We start from the raw sequence: 26,788 nt of genomic DNA on the forward strand, positions 1-26,788 counted from the left end.
TATCCAAATTTCAACTTTACTTGCTGTACCAGGATGGTGGCCACATGGCACTGCATTATTTATATAATCCCAATGAGTGATGCAAATTTTCAGATGTAGATGATTTGCAAATTTACTTTAATCCTTTGAATGAAAGCAGAACAGAAAGGTTATCACACTGCCTGAAGGGGTGGTAAAGGCAGGAACCCTCTCAACATTTAAGAAGTATTTAGATGAGCATGTGAAATGCCATAGCATACAAGGCTATGGGCCAAGTGGTGGAAAATGGGATTAGAATAGATAGGTTTGATCGCCGGCGTGGACACGGTGGGCCAAAGGGCCTGTTTATGTGTTGTATAACTATGATTCGATGACCTATCAGGCAAGATTGAACAGGCTGGGGTTCTTTTCTATATAAAAGAGAAGACTGAGGGGTGAACAGATAGAGGTCTTCAAGCTTATGAAAGGGTTTGATAGGGTAGATGTAGAGAAGATGTTTTCATTTGCAGGCAAAATGAGAACTATAAACGTAAGACAGCCACTAATAAATCCAATAGGGAATTCAGGAGAAACTTCTTTACCCACAGAGTGGTTAAAATGTGCAACTCATTACCATAACGAGCAGTTGAGGTGAATAGCACAGATGCATTCAAGGTCAAAATAGGTAATCACATGAGGGAGAAAGGTATAGAAGGATTTGTTGATGGGGTTAGACGATGACAAGAGGTGTGAGGAGCCTTGCGTGGAGCATCAACACCAACATGAACCTGTTGGGCCAAATGGCCTGTTTCTGTGCTGTAAAAACTTAGTAATCACTTTGTAAAATAAAATGGCTGTGCTGTGAGGACTGCAGTTTCCGGTCTCTTCTGGAAAGAAAATACACTCTAGCTACCTATATCAGGCAATTTTGTATCCAAGTTATAGTTTTGTGATTTTGTAGAGTTTTTAGTACCGTCTTCCCCATCAACTAACAGTGGGTCCCGAAAACAGACCTTTGTCCTCTATAATTTGGAATCTGTACCTTGTCTAGACTTTAGGTATGCACCTTTGTACGGTCAAAGATTAATAATTATCTCATTGAAGTAATCTGCTTACTGGATGTAAGAATTTTTCACCATGCTACCAAATTCTCTTCAAAATGGCAAATATTACATAAGAACATGAGAACTAGGAGCAGGAGTAGGCAATTCAGCCCCTCAAGCCTGCTCCACCATTCAATACGATCATAGCTGATCTCATGCCGGCCTCAACTCCACTTTCTTGCCCGTTCTCCATAACCCTTCAACCCATTACTAATTAAAAATCTGTCTATCTCCTCCTTAAATTTACCCAATGTCCTGGCATCTACCACACGCTGGGGTAGTGAATTCCAATGACTCACGACCCTTTGAGAGAAGTAATTTCTCCTCATCTCTGTTTTAAATCTGCTACCCCTTATCCTAAAACTGTGACCTCTCGTTCTAGATTGCCCCACAAGAGGAAACATCCTCTCTACGTCTACTTTGTCAATCCCCTTAATCATCTTATATATGTCAATTAGATCTCCTCTCGTTCTTCTAAGCTCCAGAGAGTAAAGGCCTAAACTGCTGAATCTCTCTTCATAAGACAAACCCCTCATCTCTGGAATCAATCTAGTGAACCTCCTCTGAACTGCCTCCAATGCAACTACATTCCACCTCAAGTAAGGGGACCAAAATACTCAATACTCCAGGTGCGGTCTCACTAATGCCTTGTACAGTTGCAGCAACACCTCCTTACTTTTATACTCTATTCCTTTAGCAATAAATGCCAAAATTCCATTTGCCTTCCTTATTACCTGCTGTACCTGCAAACTAGTTTTCTGCGATTCATGCACGAGGACAGCCAGATCCCTCTGCACCAAAGCACTCTGAAGTTTCTCTCCATTTAGATAATTTGTCTTTCTATTCTTCCAACCAAAATGGATAACTTCACACTTATACACGTTAAACTCCATCTGCCAAATCTTGGCCAGTATACTATCGTATATTACAGAGCTTTAAAGACTACAAATAAAAACTTTATGCACAAAAAGTAAAAAAAATGCGACCAATTCTTGGGCTTTCCATGCTATTTATTATCTGCAACTAACTGTGGAACTGGGGAAACCTACTCCCAGGGTTCTATCAACTTCACTGTAACCCATTGCTTGGAAGTGCACAAGAATAACCCAATGTCACTTTCCCTTCCTTGCTATGAAAATACTTGCTCATAATTCTGTATTTTGCCCGACAGCACTGTTGTCTAGAGGTGCCAAGTTTCCGAGCAAACGTCACTCCATGTAATGGTGCTGCAACACCTGATCGTCATGGTAGTGTACACCAGTCCACGGGATGGGTCACCATTTCCCTCTTTCGCCAGTTAGTAACTCCCAGGTGCGATAGTCAATATTTAGGGCCTTCATGTCATGCTTGCAAGCATCCTTGAAGGGGAGCTTTGGGCGGCCCACTGGTCGTCTGGCCCCGGCTACCTCACCATACAGAAGGTCCTTGGATATGCGACCGTCTTCCATCTTGCGGATGTGTCCGATCCACTGAATCTGCCTGTTTGATTAGTGCCAACACACTTGGGAGCACTGCCTTTGACAGGACTGCCGCATTTGTTATTTTTTCCTGCCAGGAAAATACGCATAATGTGTTGCAGACAGCGAATATGGAAATTATTGAGCTTCTTTTCCTGGTATCTGTAAGTTGCCCATGTTTCACAGGCATACAGCAAGGTGCTGAGAATACAGAGCATGCAGATACCGACTAGGCACGCTCCAGCCTACCAGACTGAACATTGAGTTCAATAATTTCAGAGCATGACTGGCCCTTTTTTATTTTTACTTTATTTTATTTTGTTTCATCATTTTTTACCATGTGTCTGCCTACTGTTTTTTTTCACGTTTTGCTTTTGTTCATTATTCTGTCATTAACACTCCCTCTGCACTAATGCTTTGTCTTTTACCACACCATTAGCACATACTCTTTGCCTTTGCCCCATGACCTCTTTGTCAGTTAATCTCTCCGGCCCTCTGACCTATCACATACCTTCCCCTTTGTTCTCTTCCCCCCCACCCCCACTTTACTTGCTTAAAATCTATTACATTTCTAACATTTGCCAGTTCTGATGAAAGGTTACCGACCTGAAATGTTAACTTTGCTTCTCTCTCCATAGATGCTGCCAGACCTGCTGAGTATTTCCAGCACTTTGTGTTTTTATTGCTGAGAATACAGGCCTTGCAAACCATTAGCTTGGTGTCATCCTATGCGCGTTGCATAAGTTGGCCAAAGATGGTAGCTGCTTTCCCTATATGTGCATCGAGCTCTGCATCAAGGAACAGATTATCTGTCACCGTGGACCCAAGGTAGCAGAATTTGCTAACATCCAGTGGGGTGTTATTTAGTGTGATCAAGGGTGGAGCTACAGCACCTTGTCCCATGACCATGGTTTTTTTGACTCTTATAGTCAAGGAGAACAGGTTACTGTCTTGGAAGAGGCAGTCCGTGAGTTTTGTAGCTGAGTTTCCATTTGAGTGACTAACGCAGCATCATCAGCGTAAAGGAGTTCTCCCTCGCAGTTTCATGCGCAGCACTTGTGGCAAAACCTGCCTCTCAAGGATTGGCTTTCACAGCCATCAGCAAAGGTATACCAAGAGAAGACACTCCACCTAAATGGATTGCTTGCTGTGTGTCCACCATCTTTCATAGATGGAAGATGTCAACCGCTTCCCAAAATATTGCATATCTTCAGTTAACTGAAATCAAACCTTTTGCAAAATACATAAATTATTTTATACTTCTAACAATCAAAATTTGTGACCTACTTATTTGATGATTCTTTGTGACTTCAAGGAAAAGGTCATTTTAGGACATAAATACTGCAAGTGAATCACATATGGTTCAGGATTCTTGCAAAAAGAGAATAGAAAGAGAGAAGGGATAGAGAGCGAGAGAGCTCGCCCGCTGTCTTTAATTGAATGGCGAACCTGCCCTTTGGCCATTAATTGGCCCCTCTGGGGGAAAAACATAGGTGAGTGCCTGCTCTCCTCCCCTCCCCCCTCCCCCCCCCCGCCCAAGGGGCAGGTTCGAGACCCAGAAACAGTCCCAACCTCCGTTTCCCACCCCTGGAGGGAAAATCCAGCCCCTTAACTCTGTTTCTCTCCACAGATGCTGCAAGACCTGCTCAGTATTCCCAATAAAACTCAAAGAAGGTCAGCTACATGCAAGCCCAGATTCAATCAGAGTTTATTGGGTGACCCTCCAAAGTATCTGAATCCAGGCAGACCACATTTGGTGCATTGGTGATGTCAAAGGACCATAATGCAATGATTTGTACCGGAACAGATTAATATGGTAGCCCATGCCTGGCTAAATGAGATCTCTAATCTAAAGGCCCAAAGATGACAGATGGGTTTGGGGTAAGTAGTTATGAGTCACAGGCTTAATCTCTTAATATCATATGTTTGTACAGTAGGAATTATACTTTTAAGAAAGATTTTCCCTTGCTGTTTCAAGGCTTTGATTGATTCTGGGGTGGAAGTACTTACCAGAGATTTACCTTTTCTTTTAAATCAATTAAATATTATAATGAATGAGATCCCTGTTTGGAATTCTTCTTACATTACAAGGCAAAAAATGACTTGCATGCATTTGCTAACTTTTAGAGTATTTTATTTCCCTCGGGACCCTCAGAATACCAATTGTTCTACTATGAAATATCAAACTTCTGATGACAGATCTACACCTTAAACATGAATCTATCCTTTCTCTTTTCAGGTGTTGATGGAGTTTGTTAATTTCTATGATTTTCTGTTTTATGTTTAACATCTAAAGAAGTTCTAAATGTAGAATTTTTTAAAACGGAGCATTGGAACCATCAACTATGTTCACAGTCTTCTCTAAAGCACTTAACCAAAAGTCCATACACATGATATCAAAAAACAAGGACAGGCAAATGATGGACTTACCATGGCTGATACAACTTTTACCTTGGTCCCTATTCAATTGAAAATGTTTGAAGCTTTGACGTTTGCTGCTCAAGACATCATTAAGTATCTCTTAAAATGGCTCATTTCTTCTGAAGGTGGAAAAAAAGTGAACTGCGTCAGTTCTCTGAAAGTGAATATTTAAATCTTCTAAACCTAACAACAAAAATATTTAATTACAAAAATAAAGAACATTTAAGTATTTTAAACAACCAAGTGCAGACACAAATTTTAAAAAAGCTGTACTCTTTAATAGTTACGAAGCAAAACTGCAATTATGCCTTCAGTGTCTTGCAATCAGAAAATATGATAAATGGACAATCAGGTTGCCTCTGTTACCAGCATGTGATCCTTCCTGCAGCCTGATTTGCCTCCCTGTTCTCCATCCAAGTGATAATTTATGCCCAGGCAGTGACAAAAATCCACACCAATATATGATTCTGCTGTTGAAGTACAAATGTTTGTCCCATTAAGGCTACAAGTCAAACTGTTAAGTTAAAAACAGGGCGAGTTCATACATAGGTCAATTAAGAGGTTGCAGCAACTGCAGCTCTGATATTGTGTGTTGCTGGTATATTTGTACATTCCAAATGGCTGTTGTTGTTTATAAGTCTCCCTCCCACCCCCACAACCCACCCAGATAAGTGCAACATAAATTTGCACTGGGTAAGTTTCCAATGGTGAAATGTGACAAACAGAAAATGCACAAGTACATAAGACTTTTTGAATTTAACTAGTTGATGTCCAATGCCATTACTCGCAGTGAATTGGAAATTTTATAGGAACTGTGATGTTAAGCCAAGTAGTGTTATCAGGAACCCTAATTTGTTGGTGTTAGAGGCAGCATTGGGAATATGGGGGTAGGCACAGTCTGGAAATTTTTCAGAGGAAGAGAACGAGGCCAATGAGGCCAGAACTACCCTTGAACACACAGGGCCATCAGATGATCTTCCCCCCCACCCCCAATACATTCCCACCAATCAGACTCCTCCTGACCCACCCAGATGCTTTTTGGTCTGTCAAACACCCACCTCCACCTCCAGACACTCTTGTCTTAAAGCTTTTAGAGTTGAATTTTAGCAGACAAAAACAAGGTGGGTTGGGTTTGAGTTATATGTTAAAATTTGCACCAATCCACTTCCGGGTTTCACGGATTTGAGACAAAAGCAGACAGCCAACTTGCTCCCAGATAGTGGATTGGTAAATTAAATATTTTAACAAGGCTGTCAGCTGCTGATTTAACCTGTTTTTTCTGGTTTTACAGGTCTTTGGGAAACCTGGCAGTTGAAGGGAAGCAAGGAAAGAAGACGCTAAGTGCCTTTACAGGACTTCTTGTGGGCCAGAAATAGCAGGTGCTCCCCCCCCAGCCCACCACGCTTCCCTCCATCAAACCCCACCCCCCTCCCACCCTCATATAAAGGCTTCCTGGGTCAGGTGTCAGACCCCTCTCCACTCTGAGATCATCGATTGCACAACCCAAAGGGTTGGGGGTGGGGTTCCAATCTGCTCTGGAGTACTTTCCACTCAATTGCAAGACTTCTAGGTGGGGGGGGGGGGGGGGTGGAATCTGTCAGGACCAAAAGACGCTTCACTACCTGGACTTCTGGATTGGGTTTGCCATCTGAAACACTGCGCCTGCCCGCCCCCACCACCATACCCCCCCGCCCCCGCCCCCGCCCCCCCCACACACCTACATAACCCCATCCCTGCCGCTATCCAGGCCTAATGTATTGACTAAATAAAACATTTCAGGAAAACAAATCTCATAAAAATTCAAACACTTGCTTATACAGTTTCCAACTTTTATACAAAAAACTCTAAGCTCCAAAATGATTCACTGCCTCTGAGAAAAAATTAGAGTCAGGTACAAAAACACAAAGTGCTCCATTAACCTATACCATCACAAATGGTGCATTATATGTGTATCATCAACAGACCCAGCCCACCCCACCCCTACCCACTTACACAATCTTCCGAGGTGAATAAAATGAGGGCAATTTGGGAAAATCTCTAAAATCTCCCTCCAACCCCTGAAGGCAATCAATCAAGCTCCAAAAGACTCTAATAATCCATGAGTATCATTAATACCGGCTGCCTCACACCTTTAAGAAGTGATCCTCTATCAGGAACCTGTCCAACTACTTTTTAAGGACTGCAGTGATCCCATACTTAGTACGTTTTGCTAATCTGTTCTAGACGTCAATAGTTTATGGCATCTTATCTAATTTATCATCATATCCTCTCGTTTTTTTTTCCCAAAAATATACTTTATTCATAAAATGTGTAGAAAAATACATCACAAAACAAGTCAAATTGGACATTTCAGGAATTGCAACAGAGATCAGATTCATTCAATACAGAATATGAGGTGCCTCATTTTATATACAATATACATTGGCATTACACAGCAAAAAACATTTTTGGTGCATACAGCCCGAGGGGTTTTACACAGGTTCAAGCCCCTCGGTATACTATGGCAGGAGGACCTTTCCCCATTGAGCCTTTGCAGCAGCTGCTGCAAGCTTTAGTGCGTTCTTCAGCACCAAGTGCTTGAGAATCTTTCTTTTTTCCAAAAATATACTTAATTCATAAAAATTTGTAAAAAAAAATACAAAACTGTTCAATTTTGACATTTCAGGAAGTGCAATAGAGATCAGATTCCCTCAATATAGAACGAGGTCCCTCACAACTCTTGCCATTCTATTTTATATGCAATGTATATTTGCATTACATAGCAAAACCATTTTAAGTGCATACAGCCCGAGGGGTTTTTACACGGGTTCCACCCCCTTGGTATACTACAGTGGCAGGAGCTTACACAGAGGCCTTTCTCCATTGAACTTTTGTGGCAGCTGCCTCAAGCTTTACTGCGTTCCTCAGCATGTAGTCCTCGAACAAGGGCACCACTGCAAGTTCCCTTCCAAGTCAACATCTTCTTTACTTGGAACTATTATTGCTGTTCCTTCACTGTCGCTGGGTCAAAATCCTGGAACTCCATCCCTAACAGCACTGTAGGAGAACCTACAAGAAATGGAATGCAGTGGTTCAAGAAGGGGCTCACCACCACCTTGTCAAGGGCAATTCAGGGTTGACAATAAATGCTGGTCTACCAGTGATGCCCACGCCCCATGAACAAATAAAAAGAAATGGTAGGAAAAACACTTATAGTTAGTGCACACTATTTGCAAGATTTTTTAATATATTTTACAGGTAAATGACATACACTTTGTTTGTTACATGCATTTATTGAGTATCGATTTTGTTGTGCAGTTCTCATGGGGAGATAGATTTCAGCAGCACTTCAAAACACGTGTTTTCAACATTCCCTTCCCCATTTGCTGGTTCTCCTGTATGACTTCCGATCCTCCCAGCTCTGTCGTTCTGTCTCCCAGCTCCATTAAGACCTAGTTTTCAATATCTTCTACTGTGAAGTACTGAACTGACTTTGCAGCAAAACTCCCTCCTCTGGGGAGTCTCATTCCATTTCATCTGGCGTTAGGTCAGCTCCGACAACAGATTCAGGCTGCATTTGCACTAGAACTGCAGCGTTGGTGCAAACTGAACCATGCCTACAGTTGCAGTGTTAATAGACTCTACCTTCAGCTGCAAGCCAGCCTTATCCCAGCAGAGTGTCTTAAATTTCATCTCTATTTATCAGTCCACAAAATGGATCAGGGAATCGCAATTAAATTTTTTTTTTCAGAGACCGAGGTATAGAATACAAAAGCAGGGATGTAATGCTGGAACTGCATAAAACACTGGTTAGGCGACAGCTGGAATATTGTGTACAGTTCTGGTCACCACATTACAGAAAGGACATAATTGTTCTGGAGAGAGTAGAGAAGATTTACCAAGAATGTTGCCAGGACTCGAAAGTTGCAGCTATGAGGAAAGATTGGATTGGCTAGGGTTGTTTTCCTTAGAACAGAGGAGGCTGAGGGGTGACTTAATTGAGGTGTAAAAATTATGAGAGGCCTAGATAGAGTAGACAGGAAGGACCTGCTTCCCCTAGCGGAGAGGTCAATTACCAGGGGGCACAGATTTAGGGTGATTGGTAGAAGGATTAGAGGGGACATGAGGGAAACTTTTTTCACCCAGAGGGTGGTGGGTGTCTGGGATTCACTGCCAGGTACGGTGGTGGAGGCAGAAACCCTCAATTTTTTTTAAAAGGTACCTGGACATGCACCTGAAGTGCTGTAACCAGCAAGGCTATGGACCAGGTTCTAGAAGGTGGGATTTGATTACGCGGCTAGTTTTTTCGGCTGGCACGGACACAATGGGCTGCATGGCCTCCTTCTGTGCTGTAATTTTTCTATGGTTCCATATGTATATAGGCCAAACTCCCAAGTCCCCAGCCTCAATGCAGGAACAGCACTTAGATACTTTTCCATGAATGCCTGAATTGTAACTGAGGACCAAGCCTAAATACCATCCTGCACACCCAACGCACCCCCCTCCCCTCCCACTTCCTTGCTTTTGCATTCAATGACCCTATTTACAAAACCAACTATCCCATACGCTTTATTAACTGCCTCATCAACTTACCCTGCCATCTGCAAAGTTTTCTGAATACGCACCCCCAGATCCCTCTCTTCTCGGATATCCTCAAAATATGCTTTTAGATTGTACTGCCTCTGAATGTTGTTTCTCCTCCAAGGTGCATTATTTCACACTTATCAACATGAAATTGCATCTGCTATGTATCTCCCCATTTTGCCAGTCTGACTATGTCCTCCTGAAGCCTGCTACTATCCTGTTCGCTATTCACTACGTTGGCAAGTTTTGTATCGCTCGCAATCTTCAAGGCCTGTATCTAAGCCCAGATCACTTACATATAACAAGAAAAGCAATGGTCCTAATACTGACCCCACTGCATCCTCCTCTCTAGTCAGGACATCTGTTCATGACTATTCATTGCCTCTTATCCCTTAACCAATTTCATATTTAGTTACCACCACCACTTTAAAGCCACGTGCTTCTACTTCTGATAAAATCTTTTAAGAGGTAGTTTTATCAAATGCCTTTTGCAAGTCCATATACACAGCATCTACTGCACTGCCTTCATCAAATCTCTATTACTTCAAATAACTCTATCATGTTAGTCAGATTTAATAAATCCATGCTGACTGCCCCTTATTAACCCATGCTTTTCCAAGTGAGAATTAATTTTGTACATGCTAATGATTTTTCAGTACTTTTCCCACCACTCATGTTCGATGGAATGGCTAGTTACCAGGTTTATTCCTCTCTTTTCAGAATAGTAACATTTGCAATCCTCCAGTTTTCTGGCATGCCAATATTCAAGGAGGATTAAAGATTGTGGTCAGAGTTTAAGCTACCTCCATCCTTACTTCCCTCAACAACCTAGAATGCATCCCATCCAAACCAGGTGACTTGTGACTAAACACAGGAAGCAGCATGCTATAGACATAGCTAAGCAATCCAACAATCTATGGATTAGATCAAAGGTCCGCAGTCTGCCACATCCAGTCATGAATAGTGGGGAACAATTAAACAAGTAACAGGAGGAGGAGACTCCAAGAACAGCCCCATCCTCAACAATGGCAGAGCCCAGCACACAAGTGCAAAAGGCAAGGCTGAAGCATTCCAAACATCTTCAGCCAGAAGTGCCAAGTGGATGATGCCAGTCTTCAGCTAATTTAATTTACTCCACAGGCTGAGTGTACTGGATGAAGCAAAGGCTATAGGCCCAACAATATCCTGATATAGTGCTAAAGACCTCTGCTCCAGAACTAGCAATGCTTCTTGCCAAACTGTTCCAGTACAGCTACTGGCATCTACCCAAGAAAGGGGGAAATTGCCCAGGTATGTCCTGTTCTCAAAAAGCAGGACAAATCCAATTGGCTAATTACTGCTCCATCGGTCCACTCCCAATCATCAGCAAAGTGATAGAAGGTGTCATCAACAGTGCTATCAAGCAGCAGTTACACAACAATAACCTGATCACTGATGCTCAGTTTGGATTCCGCCAGGACCACTCAGCTCCAGACCTCATTACAGTCTTAGTCCAAACATGAACAAAAAAGTTGAATTCAAGAGGTGAGGTGACAATGACTGCCCTTAACATCAAGGCCATCATGTGATCGAATGTGACATCAAGAAGCCCTAGCAAAATTGTCGTCAATGGGAGTCAGGGGAAAACTCTCCACTGGTTGGTGCCATACCTAGCAAAAAGGAAGATGGTTGTTGGAGGCCAATCATCTATGTTCCAGGACAATGCTGCGTGAGTTCCTCAGGGTAATGCCCTAGGCCCAACAATCTTCAGCTGCTCCATCTGTCATGATCCTGTCTTTTTTTACCTCTCCGGGAAATATGTGGTGTGTCTTTAAGACAACAAAGGATCAGTACTGCTTTAAGAACAAGCAGGCCTCAGGAGTTACCGAGAAGGCGCATTCTTGTTGCCTTGGATACAGCCACTTGGACTGAGCGTCGAGAGATACATTTGTTATAATTTAATTTTGAACTGGCTTATAGTACAAACAGCCTGTTCTAACAGGGGATTCAGACAGATAGCTGTGTGTTAGCACCTGAAAGAAGAGCTCACAGCCCATTTCAACTTAAGGAAGGGAATTTAGTCTGTTTATTCATTAATCTCTCTCAAAATTCAAAAAAATTCAAGCCAAAACAGAGATCTCTGATAATTTAAACTGAAGGAAGGGAAGTTAGACTGTCACAATCTTTTATTCCTCAAAAATTCTAAAGTCAGATTGATTCTATTGTCAGGCAAACACCACCTGCCAAGACTGAGGCACACATTATTTCGCCACATGAACATTAAAACGTAAAAAATTGCAATCTCTGACTGGAAGAACATTTGCATAATACACAACAATGTGGAAACAAAGGGAGCCAGTTTCTCCAATGCACAGAAGTGACCAAACCAGTTCTAGTCACATATCTAGCTGGTAGGAACTTTTCGATTTGAACTTCCAACAAAGGATGTTGAAGAGACTGTTCCATATAAGGAGCTAGTCACATGACTAACCTGATGAGCACCCTGGGAGCTTTTTGAATTTGAGCTTCCAAACAAAGGGATTTGAGGTCAGAGAGAAGGCTGTGTGCTCATCGACTGAGAACATCTCCTCTCCTGCCTGTCTGCTCATCTCTCAGGGAACTGAAACCAATGAAGACACGTAAACTCAGAGAGAGAAAAGGTTTCCTACGTGAACAAGGTTTAAGACTAACACTGGGCCCCAACGAATCGCAAGACCATATCTTCAATCAAGAACTACAGTGAGCTCAAGCAACAGTAACAAGATATTGCCTCAAACTGTTCTACCTATCTTTTCTTCTGTTCTTTTCTGTCCCTATTTTGCATGTTTATATCACGTGTGCATGCTAGCGTCAGCATGTCATATATCCGTAGGCGTGAACCGTATTAGAATTTAAGTTTAAGGTTTAATAAATTTCATCTTTCTGTTTTAGAGCAAAGAAAGCCTGTTTCTGCTCATTTATTTGCCTTATAATTGGAAAATTGTGAACAAGGATTCACAAAAGGGGAGCTCAAAACACAGTGTGCTTAAAATTAAACCCTGTTACAATAAGACCAGGTGAAGACAGCAAGAGGCCCCTAGACACATTGCTCACCTGGTCATAAAGCTATTTGAAGTGTTTGCAAGTTGTTAATTGTTGAAATTCATCGCTGTAGAAGGAAAGCATCATTTACTGCTGGAATTAGACTATGGACTGTTCTACTGTTGAAGAACCTTTTTCTCCCCCATCAGACAGCTGTGAGGACTTCAAGTAACCTTGGACTTTTTCACCTCTGGCAGGAGCGTAAATTTGCAAGGACTCTAATTTTTTTCTATTTTGAATGTTGTTTATATCTTAGTATTATTTAAGAATTTTGTTTTTCTAATTAAATAGTTAATTTGTTGATTTAAAGGCAACTGGTTTGGTTAGCCTCATTCGGGGGTTAATAAATGGTACAATTTGGCTAGGTTTTTCTTTAATTTGGAAAGTTTAAAATGATATGTTAGATGATCTGTGGAGGGATGGGATTGAATTAACAGTGCATTTCTCCCACCACAATCAGAATTGTATATTTTGATTCAGGGCTTTGACTGGAGCACTCGGCCGTAACACATCAATGACCTTTCCTCCACTATAGAGTCAGAATTGGGGATGTTTGCTGATGACTGGACAGTGTTCAGTCCCATGCGTAACTTCTCTGATAATGAAGCAGTCATTACCTGCATGCAGCAAGGCATGGACCACATCCAGACTTGGGCTGTTAAGTGGCAAATAACATTCATGCCACACAAGTGCCTAGTGAACAACCACTTACAGTAAGTGAGGGTCTAAGCACCTTCCCTTGACATTTAATGACATTACCATTGCCAAATCCCCCACTGTCAACATCCTGAGGGTCATCAATTACTAGAAATTAAACTGGACCAGCCGCAAAAATACTGTGACTACAAGAGCAGCTCAGAGGCTGGATATTCTACCATGAGTAACTCAAATCTAGACTCCCTGAAGCCTTTCTACCACCTCGAAGGCACAAGTCAAGTTTGTGATGGAATACTCTCCACTTGCCTGGTTGGGTATAGCTCTAACAATACTCAAGTAGCTCAATACCATTATGGACAAAACAGCATATCTGATCAGCATCCTATCCACCACCTTAAATATTCTCTCTCTCCAACATCGGCACACTGTGTTACAAAGAACAAAGAACAGTACAGCACTGGAACAGGCCATTCGGCCCTCCAAGCCTGCGCCGATCTTGATGCCTGCCAAAACTAACAACCTTCTGCACTTCCGGGGCCCATATCCCTCTATTCCCATCCTATTCATATATTTGTCAAGATGTCTCTTAAATGTCGCTAACATACCTGCTTCCACCACCTCCCCTGGCAGCAGGTTCCAGGCACTCGCCACCCTCTGTGTAAAAAAAACTTGCCTCGCACATCCCCTCTAAACTTTGCCCCTCGCACCTTAAACCTATGTCCCCTAGTAACTGACTCTTCCACCCTGGGAAAAAGCTTCTGACTATCCACTCTGTCCATGCCACTCATAACTTTGTTACAGTGCGCACTAACTAGAAGTAGCACGGCAGCAACTCGACAAGGCTTCTTCAACAGCACCTCGCAAGCCATGACCTCTACCACCAAGAAGGACAAGAGCAGCAGGCACATAGCAACACCACCACCTCCAAGTCACACCATCCTGAACTGAGCATATATTGCCATTCTTTCATCGTTGCTAAGTCAAAATCCTGGAACTCTCAACCTAACAGCACTCAACCTAGGAGCACGTTCACCAGATGGACTGCAGTGGTTCAAGGAGGCAGCTCAGTACCACCTTCTCAAAGGCAACTAGGGATGAGCAATAAATACTGACTTTGCATGCATCCCAAGAATGAACAAGTAACTTTTTTTTTTAAATGAGAGCATGTTCTGTGTTGGTCGTAATTCCAATGTTCATCTGACCAGCCTCCCATATTCCACTCTCAATGGACTTGAGCTCATGCAAAACTCTGCGCAAATCCTGAGTTACAGAAAGTCCATTCACCCATCACCGTGCTTTTATTTTTATTTATTTATTTAGAGATACAGCACCGAAACAGGCCCTTCAGCCCACCGAGTCTGTGTGCCAACCAGCAACCACCCATTTATACTAATCCTACATTAATCTCATATTCTCTACCACATCCCCACCATTCTCCTGCCACCTACCTTCACTAGGAGCAAAAAAAAACAAAGAACAAAGAAAAGTACAGCACAGGAACAGGCCCCTCGGCCCTCCAAGCCTGCGCGATCCAGATTCTCTACCTAAACATGTCGCCTATTTTCTAAGGGTCTGTATCTCTCTGCTTCCTGCCCATTCATGTATCTGTCTAGCTACATCTTAAAAGACGCTATCGTTTTCGCATCTACCACCTCCGCTGGCAACACGTTCCAGGCACCCACCACCCTCTGCGTAAAGAACTTTCCACGCATATCCCCCCTAAACTTTTCCCCTCTCACTTTGAACTCGTGACCCCTAGTAATTGAATCCCCCACTCTGGGAAAAAGCTTCTTGCTATCCACCCTGTCTATACCTCTCATGATCTTGTACACCTCAATCAGGTCCCCCCTCAACCTCCGCCTTTCTAATGAAAATAATCCTAATCTACTCAACCTCTCTTCATAGCTAGCGCCCTCCATACCAGGCAACATCCTGGTGAACCTCCTCTGCACCCTCTCCAAAGCATCCACATCCTTTTGGTAATGTGGCGACCAGAACTGCATGCAGTATTCCAAATGTGGCCGAACCAAAGTCCTATACAACTGTAACATGACCTGCTAACTCTTGTACTCAATACCCCGTCCGATGAAGGAAAGCATGCCGTATGCCTTCTTGACCACTCTATTGACCTGCGTTGCCACCTTCAGGGAACAATGGACCTGAACACCCAAATCTCTCTGGACATCAATTTTCCCCAGGACCTTTCCATTTACTGTATAGTTCACTCTTGAATTGGATCTTCCAAAATGCATCACCTCGCATTTGCCCTGATTGAACTCCATCTGCCATTTCTCTGCCCAACTCTCCAATCTATCTATATTCTGCTGTATTCTCTGACAGTCCCCTTCACTATCTGCTACTCCACCAATCTTAGTGTCGTCTGCAAACTTGCTAATCAGACCACCTATGCTTTCCTCCAAATCATTTATGTATATCACAAACAACAGTGGTCCCAGCACGGATCCCTGTGGAACACCACTGGTCACACGTCTCCATTTTGAGAAACTCCCTTCCACGGCTACTCTCTGTCTCCTGTTGCCCAGCCAGTTCTTTATCCATCTAGCTAGTACACCCTGGATCCCATGCGACTTCACTTTCTCCATCAGCCTACCATGGGGAACCTTATCAAACGCCTTACTGAAGTCCACGTATACGACATCTACAGCCCTTCCCTCATCAATCAACTTTGTCACTTCCTCAAAGAATTCTATTAAGTTGGTAAGACATGACCTTCCCTGCACAAAACCATGTTGCCTATCACTGATAAGCCCATTTTCTTCCAAATGGGAATAGATCCTATCCCTCAGTATCTTCTCCAGCAGCTTCCCTACCACTGACGTCAGGCTCACCGGTCTATAATTACCTGGATTATCCCTGCTACCCTTCTTAAACAAGGGGACAACATTAGCAATTCTCCAGTCCTCCGGGACCTCACCCGTGTTTAAGGATGCTGCAAAGATATCTGTTAAGGCCCCAGCTATTTCCTCTCTCGCTTCCCTCAGTAACCTGGGATAGATCCCATCCGGACCTGGGGACTTGTCCACCTTAATGCCTTTTAGAATACCCAACACTTCCTTCCTCCTTATGCCGACTTGACCTCGAGTAATCAAACATCTGTCCCTAACCTCAACATCCGTCATGTCCCTCTCCTCGGTGAATACCGATGCAAAGTACTCGTTTAGAATCTCACCCATTTTCTCTGACTCCACGCATAAATTTCCTCCTTTGTCCTTGAGTGGGCCAATCCTTTCTCTAGTTACCCTCTTGCTCCTTATATATGATTTTCACAGGAACATGTCTCTCCTGCACGCTAATCAACCTCTCTTTAAAAGCCTCCCACATATCAAACCTTCAAACAGCTGCTCCCAATTTACATTCCCCAGCTCCTGCCGAATTTTGGTATAGTTGGCCTTCCCCCAATTTAGCACTCTTCCTTTAGGACCACTCTCGTCTTTGTCCATGAGTATTCTAAAACTTACGGAATTGTGATCACTATTCCCAAAGTAGTCCCCTACTGAAACTTCAACCACCTGGCCGGGCTCATTCCCCAACACCAGGTCCAGTATGGCCCCTTCCCGAGTTGGACTATTTACATACTGCTCTAGAAAACCCTCCTGGATGCTCCTTACAAATTCTGCTCTATCTAGACCTCTAACACGAAGTGAATCCCAGTCAATGTTGGGGAAATTAAAATCTCCTATCACCACCACCCTGTTGCTCCTACATCTTTCCATAATCTGTTTACATATTTGTACCTCTATCTCACGCTCACTGTTGGGAGGCCTGTAGTACAGCCTCAACATTGTTACCGCACCCTTCCTATTTCTGAGTTCTGCCCATATTGCCTCACAGCTCGAGTCCTCCATCGTGCCTTCCTTCAGCACAGCTGTGATATCCTCTTTGACCAGTAATGCAACTCCTCCACCCCTTTTACCTCCCTCTCTATCCTGCCTGAAGCATCGATATCCTGGGATATCCTGCCAATCATGCCCTTCCCTTAACCAAGTCTCAGTAATAGCAATAACATCATACTCCCAGGTACTAATCCAAGCCCTAAATTCATCTGCCTTACCTACTACACTTCTTGCATTAAAACAAATGCACCTCAGACCACCAGTTTAGGCCAATTTACCTATCAACCTGCAAGTCTTTGGCTGTGGGAGGAAACCGGAGCACCCGGCGGAAACCCATGCAGACACAGGGAGAACTTGCAAACTCCGCACAGGCAGTACCCAGAACTGAACCCGGGTCGCTGGAGCTGTGAGGCTGCGGTGCTAACCACTGCGCCGCCCACTGTGCTTGTTATTGTACATCGATTCATGGTCCAACACATTGATTCAAAATTCTCATCCTCATGTCCAAATCCCTCATGGCCTTATACCCCTACTTATCTGAACTCGGGAGTGGGAGCACTGGACATTCTCCTCACCTGGAAGTATGAGAACTGTCTGTTCTCTGAAAGCAACATTGTTAGCACTGTGCTTTGTCTGAACCCTACAGCCTGCCTGACAATGACAGGGTCAAATTACACATTCCAGACAAACTGTTGGGTGTGTCTTGTCCTCCAAGAGGACCAATTGGAAATCTGACAAAGCTCACTTGTGTTGCAAATTGACACAGCATGAATATTTTACCCTTCAGCTATTTAGAATGCCTTCCTGGAGTGATGCTAGAATAGGAGCTTGTTAAGCAACTTTTGTCTTCTGGATTTTTAACTGGGAAATGTAAGCATTCATCATCTTGACCTCAAAAAGAGATACAATGGTGGATGTTACACCAGGGAGATTGCTGGAACTGAACATCCATGAGAGTTCTTGTGGGGACGAGAGCATGGAAAGCAGAGCTAAGGGAGCTATTAAAATAGGTTGATAGAGCAGCAGCATTGTGGTAGGTAGAAAGCTAGAGGAGAAAGAGGTGAGGTTGTAAAAGTTCCTTTCCGAGGCAGAGGGCAATGATAGATGGGTTGGGAACAGACAAAGGAATATGAATAGCAAGGGGAAAAAGGAAGTGCTTGAAAATGCCTGAAGTCCTATCACTTACCAGTGATCGAGACCTCAGAAGTGGTGAGGCCTGGTTTAAACATTGGGATGATTAAAGCCATCATCCTGGGCCCCCACACAACCCTATCACTAAAAAAGGTTTTTGTGACCATTATCACTTTGCTGTTCATGGGACTTTGCTGTATGCAAATTGGCTGCTGGGTTTCCTCCATTACAACATGGTCAAAACTATTTGACTGGCTGAAAAGCACTCTGGGTCATTGAGGTTGTGAAAAGTACTGTATAAATGCAAGTCCGTCTTTCTTTCTTGTCCACTGACTCAGACCAAACAATACTGCTCACAGTCTTAGCATTCTGTCTGATCCTAAACTGAGTCCACAACCCTAAATCTTCTCAATCACAAAAAGCACCTACTTCCAACTCAGGATCATATATCCCTGCCCCTTCCTCAGCCCATCTGCCACTGAAACTCTCATACATGCTGTCAACACCTCCACACTTAACTACGCCAATGTTCCCCTTGCTAACCTCTTATCTTGGACACTCAATAAACTTCAAAACTCTGCTCCCAATATCCTACTGCACACCAAGTCACACTCACCCATCGCCTCTATCCCCAATGACCTACACTGGCTCCCAGTTCCCCAAGCCTCCAATTTAGATTTCTCTTCCATCTTTAGGTGTCAGCTATAGCTCAGTGGTAACACTCTCTGCATCAGACTATTGTGGGTTCAAGCCCACTCCAGAGACTAGTGCACATAATCCAGGCTGACACTCCCAATGCAGTACTGAGGGCATGTTGCACTGTTGAAGGTGGAGTCTTTTGGATGAGACATTAAATTAATGCACCTGCTCTCAGTTGGACCTAAAAGATCCCATGGCACAATTTTGAAGAAGAAGAACAAGGGAGTTCGCCCCAGTGTCCTGGCCAACATTTATCTCTTTAATTAAAGGCCTGCTCAGGTCGGGAAAAAGAACCCGACCGAACCACAGCGGAGCAGAGCCTGAACCGGCCTGAGTCCCTCCGATTTTGCTCCAAGCGCGACCCGACCTGACCCAACGCGAGCCCAACCCAACCATCCCTTTACTTACCTTTGGACTCGGAACCTCCAGGAAGCTGCAGCGCATGAGTGATGACGTCATAGTGACATCACTTGTTCACTGCGCAGACTCAGTTTCATCCCAGACACACAGCTCAGGTAAACTTTTTAATTTCAATACTTACCAGCAGAGCACTTACTGTGTGTCCGGCCCGACTCGGCCCGACCCGACCCGCGCTCGAAAGCCGGATCCGTAAGAGGGGCCCGACCCGACCGAAACATGTCGTCAGGTCCCGTTGGGTTCGGGTCGTGTAGCAGGCCTTTACTTCTACTAACACTGAGACAGCAAATTATCTCATCATTATCACATTGCTGTTTGTGGGTTCTTGCTGTGTGCAAATTGGCTGCAGCGTTTCTACATGAAAGTACTTGCAAAAAAAAAAGTACATAATTGGCTGTAAAGCACTTTGGAATGTCCTAGGTCGTGAAAGGCGCTGTATAAATGCAAATCTTCCTTTTTATTAAGCCTAGTTAAGTATTGCTTTTTTTTTCAGTTGTTGCTGTTTAGCCAAGGGAACCTTTCTTTTTCCTGTAAAACAACAGAGAAGGATCTTTTCCCCTTCTGGGAACTGATCCACCCTTACTAACTGAACAAACGGAAGTGAGTGTACATCCTAAATCTTGTAAATTGTGCATGGCTGATTATTCATGAATATTGTGACTAGAAATTCCTGAAGGCCTTGTGGAGGCTGGCTTGACCTGCAATTTGTATAATGTTTAGGTGTGGTGGCAGCATTCGGTGTCACCAACTGTGTTCTAAGGAATAATAGTAGGACACACAGTCTCTCAACTACCTCTTGCTTTATCTGTGCAACTCAATTTACTTGCAGTTGTTCCATATTCCTCGACACGCTTACCTAACAAAATTCTGTTAATTCCAAGTCTTGAAAATTTCAGTTGAGTAATATCCACAGACTTTTGGGGAAAGAGAGTTCCAGATTTCAAATACCCGTTGTGTGGGGAAAAAAAAGCTTACAGATTTCATTCCTAAATGGTCTAGCTGTAATTTTAAGATTGTGCTCCCTTGTTTTGGATTGCTCCAGGGTTTCTCAGTATCTACCCTAATGAATCAGTTTATCATATTAAACACCTCGATTAGATCTATTCTAAACTCAGGGGAATACGAAGCTATGTTTATGCAACCTGTCCTCATAACTGAATCCTTTAAGCCCCAGCATCATGCTGGTGATTCTGTGCCTTATCGCAGTCGACGGCCGATGTAGTTTTCCTGAGGTATGGTGCCCAAAACTCAATGCATTACTCCAGATTAGTAATCCATGTAACAAAGTTATCGCCAGTTCCATACACTTTAGTTTTTGCTAAATTCAACTGGTCAGACATGACCTACCCTTTACAAAACCATCCTATGATCAGCTCATACATGTCCAAACTTGATTGGTACCCCATCCGCCACTTTCAACATTCACTCCCTCCACCACCGACGTGCAGTGGCAGCAGTGTGTACCATCTACAAGATGCACTGCAGCAACTCACCAAGGCTCCTTCAACAGCACCTTCCAAACCTTTAGCACCTAGAAGGACAAGGGCAGCAGATGCATGGGAAAACCACCAGTTGAAAGTTCCCCTCCAAGCCACACACCAGCCTGACTTGGAACTAGATCGCTGTTCCTTCACTATCACTGCGTCAAAATCCTGGAACTCCCTTCCTAACAGCAGTGTGGGTGTACCTACACCACAAGGACTGCAGTGGTTCAAGAAGGTGGCTCACCACCACCTTCTCAAGGGCAATTAGGGATGAGCAATGAATGTTGGCCTAGCCAGCAATGCCCACATCCCATGGAGAAAGTAAAAAAAAGTGCTCAGGCACACTGTCACTGATGCTATATTTTAGTAACTTCCCAACAAGTGATGTTAAACTGACAGGTCTGTGGTTTTCTGGTTTCTCCCTCCCTACCTACTCAAATAAAGAAGTGATATTCCTGAATCTAGAGTGCTTTGGAAAATTATGACTAATGAAGATGTAATTTCCTCACCTATTTCTCTCAGTGCCCTAGCACAGAAACCACTAGGCACAGGAGATTTGTCTCTCAAGTGCTATGACTTTCTATAATGCCATTTTAAAAAAAACATCTTAAATCTCTATTCTAAAATTTCTTCACTTGACCTATTTTAGATTTAATTGTGCTGCTGGTACTTTGTCCTCTTCCTCTACCGGGAAAACAGAAAAAGTATTAATTTAACAAGTCTGCCATTTCCTCATTGCCTATTTATAGTATCACCTGCATCAGTCTTTAATGGGCTCACATTTCTCTTAATACATTAATAATTTTAGCTTTGCTATCCCTTGAATTCTCCATATTCCATTTTTGCATCTATCGCTTTCATTATAACCCTTTATTTCTCTTTATAGCTTTCCCACTCTGCTGGGTTTCCCCTTTTCCCTGCATTTGTGACAACCTTTTCTTTTAGCTTGATTCTGTATCTCACCTCATTTGCTTAACTGCATAAGTGCAGCATTTGCCTTTTTAGGGGTATGGACTAATTTTGTAATCCACCGAATACCTCTTTGAATACTTCCCACTGCCTGTCTATAGGTTTACCCATTAACAGTTCAGCAATCAATTTATATATCATCCATTTGAAGTTTGCCTTAGGAACATCAGAACTTTCTCAAACTCAGTATCAAATTGAATTCTAAGTACATAAGAACATAAGAAATAGGTGCAGGAGTAGGCAATTTGGCCCTGCGAGCCTACTCCGCCATTCAATAAGATCATGACTGATCTGATTGTGGTCTTAATTCCACTTTCCTGCCTGACCCCTTTACGCCTTGACTCACTCATAGATCAAAAATCTGTCTAGGTCAGCCTTGAATATATTCAATAATGCAGCCTCTACTGCTTTCTGGGGTAGAGAATTCCAAAGATTAATGACCCTCTGAGAGAAGAAATTCCTCCTCATTTCTGTCATAAATAGGAGACCCCTTGTTTTGAAACTGTGCCTCCTAGTTCTAGATTCCCCCACGAGGGGAAACATCCTCTCAGCGTCTATCCTGTCAAGCCCCCTCAGAATCTTATATGTTTCAATAAGATCACCTCTCATTCTTCTATACTCCAATGAGTATAGGCCCAACCTGCTGAACCATTCCTCATAAAACAACCCCTCATCCCAGGAATCAGCCTGGTGAACCTTCTCTGAAGTGACTCCAGTGGAAGTATATCCCTCCTTAAATAAACTGTATGTAGTACCCTAGCTGTGGTCTCATCAATACCCTGTACTGTTGTAGCAAGACTTCCCTACTTTTATACTCCATCCCCCTTTCAAATAAAAGCCAACATTCCATTGGCCTTCCAAATTACTTGTTGTTTCTGCATGGTAACTTTTTATGATTCATGTACAAAGATACCCAGACCTCTCTGTATTGTAGCATTCTGTAGTCTCTCTCCATGTAAATCATAGTCTGCTTTTCTATTCTTCCTGCCAAAGTGGACAACCTCACATTTTCCCACATCATACTGCATCTGCCAAATTTTTGCCACTCACTTAATCTGTCTAAATCCCTTTGCAGACTCTGTATCCTCCTCACAACTTGCTTACCTATCTATCTTTGTATCATCAGCAAATTTGGCTACAATACAGTTAGTTCCTTCATCCAGGTCATTAATACAGATTGCAAATAGTTGAGGCACCAGCACTGATCCCTGTGGCACCCCACTAGTTACAGTTTGCCAAGCTGAAAATGACATTTATCCCGACGCTCTGTTCCCTGTTGTTAGCTAATCCTCTATCCATGCTAATATATTACCCCCAACACCATAAGCTCTTATCTTGTGTAGTAACCCTTTATGTGGCAACTTATCAAATGCCTTTTGGAAATCTAAATAGACTATATCTACTGGTTTCCCTTTATCCACCCTGCTTGTTACATCCTCAAAAGAACTCTAATAAATTTTTCAAACACAATTTTCCCTTCACAAAATCATATTGACTGCTTGATTGTATTATGATTTTCTAAAAGTCCTGCTACTACTTCCTTCATAATGAATTCCAGCATTGCTGCTTTCTGTCTCCCTCCTTTCTTGAATAGAGGTATTACATTTGCTGTTTTCCAATTCGATGCGACCTTTCCAGAATCTAGGGAATTTTGGAAGATTACAGCCAATGCATCCACTATCTCAGCAGCCACTTCTTTTAAGACCCTAGGATATAGGCCATCAGGTCCAAGAGACTTAACCTTTAGTACCATTAGTTTTCCTAGCACTTATTCCTCTAGTGATAGTGATTGTTTTAAGTTCCTCCCTCTCTTATGCCTCTTGATTTTCTGCTATTCTTGGGAATTTTTTGTCTTCTTCCATGAAAACAGATATAAAATACTCGTTCAAAGTCTCAGCCATTTCCTTCTCTCTCCCCTCCCCCCCCCACCCGCATTATTAATTCCCCAGTCTCTAAAGGACCAATGTTTACTTTAGCTACTCTATTCCTTTTTATATACTTGTAGAAGCTCTTCCTGTTGTTATGTTTCTTGAAAGATGTTTTCTTATTGTCATTACTCTACTAAATTGTCACTAAATCTAATAATTTAATGTTGCCTGCTTCCTTGGCAGTCTTTAAAAGTTATTACTCCAGAAAACTGTTCCAAATAGTTTGTCCAAAACCACATCATATCAAGCCAATTATTTTTGAAGTGCGGTCACGATTGGTGTGTCAGAAAATACAGCAGATAAATTGGACAAAGCAACTTTCAAAAATAGCAATCAGATGGAGACTAATTACTCTGTTTTTGGTGGCGAGGCGAGGCGGGGGGGGGGGGGGAGGGAAATATTGGCCAAAATACTGCTTTTCTTCAAATAGTGCAATGGGATATTTAACTTACACCTGAACAGGTCGAAAGAACCTTGGGTTAATACCCCATCTGAAAAATGGTACCTCCAACAATGCAGCACTACCCTAGTACTGCACTAGATATCAACCTAGATTTTATACTCAATTCCTAAAGTGGGGCTAAAACTACAACTTTCTGATTCAGAAGCAATATTACTACTACTGAGCTAAAATGACATTTCAATGTACACGGCAAGTTTAGACATCCAAAACCAAGCAAGCAATGTTCACCAAGTTCTATTTTGTTTTGTATTTGTCATAATTCTCTTCAACTCTCTATTCCCATACTGGATGCAAATATACTTGACATGCTAACCCACATCATTATATAATGAGTACCATTATATCTGCATACAAATAACCATGCTCTCCTCTAAATGAAAATGATCTACCAACTTTTCTGATTGCCCATTTAAAAATCAAAAGCATTGAAGACCTTCATTTCAGTGCGAACCACATCAATCGGTATTGCAAGTTCTTTTCACTTTCGAATGAAACAAAAAAGGTGTAATTAGTCAGCATTAGTTCACAGTTTGAATGGGGCGACGTTGTTTACCTACTGCTGCCGAAAGGCCCAAGAACAACCTGAAGACAAATTTTCAACTTTCAGTTCTTTTCATTTTATCCTTCCACACGTGTAACAGCACAGACAACGTCCATAATCAGCGTCCGAAATAAAAGAATCAAGTCGCTGGTTTCCCCTCCGACAGCCGGACTTCAGATGTTAAGGCATTATTTTATTTACCAACAAGTTAAATAATTCTGAAAACTCCCCCAGCCGCCTGTCGCGCACTGCATTCTGGTAATTGTAGTCTCCCTGCGCAACCACCCCTCTCAAACAACTGATACACAGCCGCGCTGGAACTATAGTTCCCGGCATGCGGTGTGATAGCGCCGGAAGTGTTTGTGCAATGATTCTCCTCCCCCGCCCTCCGCCAGGGAGCGGGGTTCTGGTTCCGGGGGTGTCCTGCGGTGGAAGCGGAGCGGAGAGGAGAGATACTCAGAGAGGCGACGCAGTGTGGAGCGCGGCTACCTCACTTACACCAATATCATGAAATCTACAGCGCCTCTGCTGCACTCTCACTCCGTCAGACACATCCTCCTCCTGCTGGTGAGTCCGTCATTCCTTTGGTAACTCCCGGTTCAGTCTCAGTGCTCGGAGTGGGGCCTCGGCCTAATGCCGGTCCGAGAGGGACGGGAGGGCAGGGCCACAGCAGGGGTGAGGTTGAGTGTGGAGGCCCTGGATGTGTCTCTGTCCCTGGAGTTGTTATCTGCCGGTACACTCCGCCCCGGGGCCGCCCGGCCCTGAGTGCGGTCCAAGCCGTTACCGTTCACCAGAGACTCCGGGAATCCAAGGGGTGCCTCGATTTTGGGTGGGACGTAAATGGGATAAAGACAACGGTCGTTTCGTAGTATCGGTAAATAAAACCTGCCGCCAATAACGACTGGTTCTTGAAATAATTTCATCCATTTGCCGGGTTGATCTACCGGAACCGCTCGGGGTGTATGTGTGTGTCCGCCTTTCATAGGCTCAGAGTTTTGTCTAGGCACCCGGAAATGGAGAGTGTTTGCTGTGTGCATGGCTGCTCTCTTCTCCATCCAAACAACACTCAACGTTGACCCGTGGAACATAAAACCTTTTGTGATTTTTTTTTTTAAATATTGGAAATATATGATCTTTTCAGTCCTGCTGAACAACACGTGTGAATTTGTATAACGTAAAGTGTCCCGCGGGGCTCCACAGAAAAATAATCAAAGATAATGGATACCGAACTAAGGAAGGAGATATGAGAGATGACTCAAAGTTTGGTGAAAGAGGTGGGTTTTAAGGAGGACTTTGAAGGAGAAGAAGGAGATGGAAAGTTGGAAAACATTAGGAAGTGAATTCCAGAGGGTGGGGGTTGAGGCGATGGTGGATCAAAAGAATAGGGAGGAGTTTGTACGAGAGGCCAGAGTTGGAGGAACAGAGGTTTCTGGCAGGGTTGGGGGAGGTTACCGAGATAAGAGCCAAGACTATGAATGGATTTAAACACCAGGATGAGTATTTTAAATCTGAGGCATTGAATGACAAGGAGCTAATGTAGGTTAACAGGGGTGGTGTGATTGGTGAGCAGGACTTAGTGCGGGATAGGATGTGAGCAGCAGAATTTATGATCTGAAGTTTTTGGAGGGTGGAGAAGCATTAGAATAGTTGAGCGTGGAAGTGACAGAGGTGTGGGTGAGCATTTCAGTGGTGTGTGGTCTGAGACAGGGATGGAGATGGGCAATGTTATCAATGTAGACTGCCTTTGTGATGGAGAGACTATGCAGTCAGAAGGTCAATTATAGATTGAATAGGATGGCGAGGTTGCAAACAATCTGGTTCAACCTGAGCCAGTGGGCAAAAAGGTGGATGGAATCAGTGGGGCAAGGGTACAGAGTTTCTGGTGGGACAAAGATGACGGCTTCAGTCTTCCAAACATTTAATTTGAGGAAACTAGATGGAGCAAAAGCTGTTAGCACCAATACATCATGGTTGTAGTGCTGAAGATCTGTGTTCCAGAATCTAGTTAAGCTTTTTCAGTACAGCTATAATACTGACATCTGTCAGACAATGTACAAAATTGTCCAGGTGTTTCCTGTCCACA

At 43.2% G+C, this 26,788-nt stretch overlaps 2 protein-coding genes across 4 annotated transcripts in view; one reads left to right on the forward strand and one right to left on the reverse strand.

The window, feature by feature from the left end:
• The window catches only part of invs (inversin), a 500,621-nt gene extending 475,681 nt beyond the window's left edge, over window positions 1–24,940 (reverse strand). For all 3 annotated transcript variants that reach the window (XR_010968749.1, XM_068010370.1, XM_068010383.1), the window contains exons 1-2: window positions 24,718–24,940; window positions 4,949–5,058 (exon numbers count right to left, since the gene is read on the reverse strand). Coding sequence is in view for 2 of the 3 variants with exons in the window: in XM_068010370.1 (XP_067866471.1) it covers window positions 4,949–4,951 (3 nt within the window). In the remaining variant the exon portion in view is untranslated. The remainder of the gene's footprint in view (window positions 1–4,948; window positions 5,059–24,717) is intronic.
• A 154-nt stretch (window positions 24,941–25,094) lies between these two features.
• Window positions 25,095–26,788, forward strand: part of erp44 (endoplasmic reticulum protein 44) — a 143,242-nt gene continuing 141,548 nt past the window's right edge. The window contains exon 1 of the mRNA XM_068010434.1: window positions 25,095–25,272. Within this exon, the coding sequence (XP_067866535.1) occupies window positions 25,213–25,272 (60 nt within the window). The 5' untranslated portion in view covers window positions 25,095–25,212. The remainder of the gene's footprint in view (window positions 25,273–26,788) is intronic.

The sequence above is a fragment of the Heterodontus francisci genome, chromosome 2 (genome assembly GCF_036365525.1).
Source record: "Heterodontus francisci isolate sHetFra1 chromosome 2, sHetFra1.hap1, whole genome shotgun sequence".
Classification (NCBI taxonomy): Eukaryota; Metazoa; Chordata; class Chondrichthyes; order Heterodontiformes; family Heterodontidae; genus Heterodontus; species Heterodontus francisci.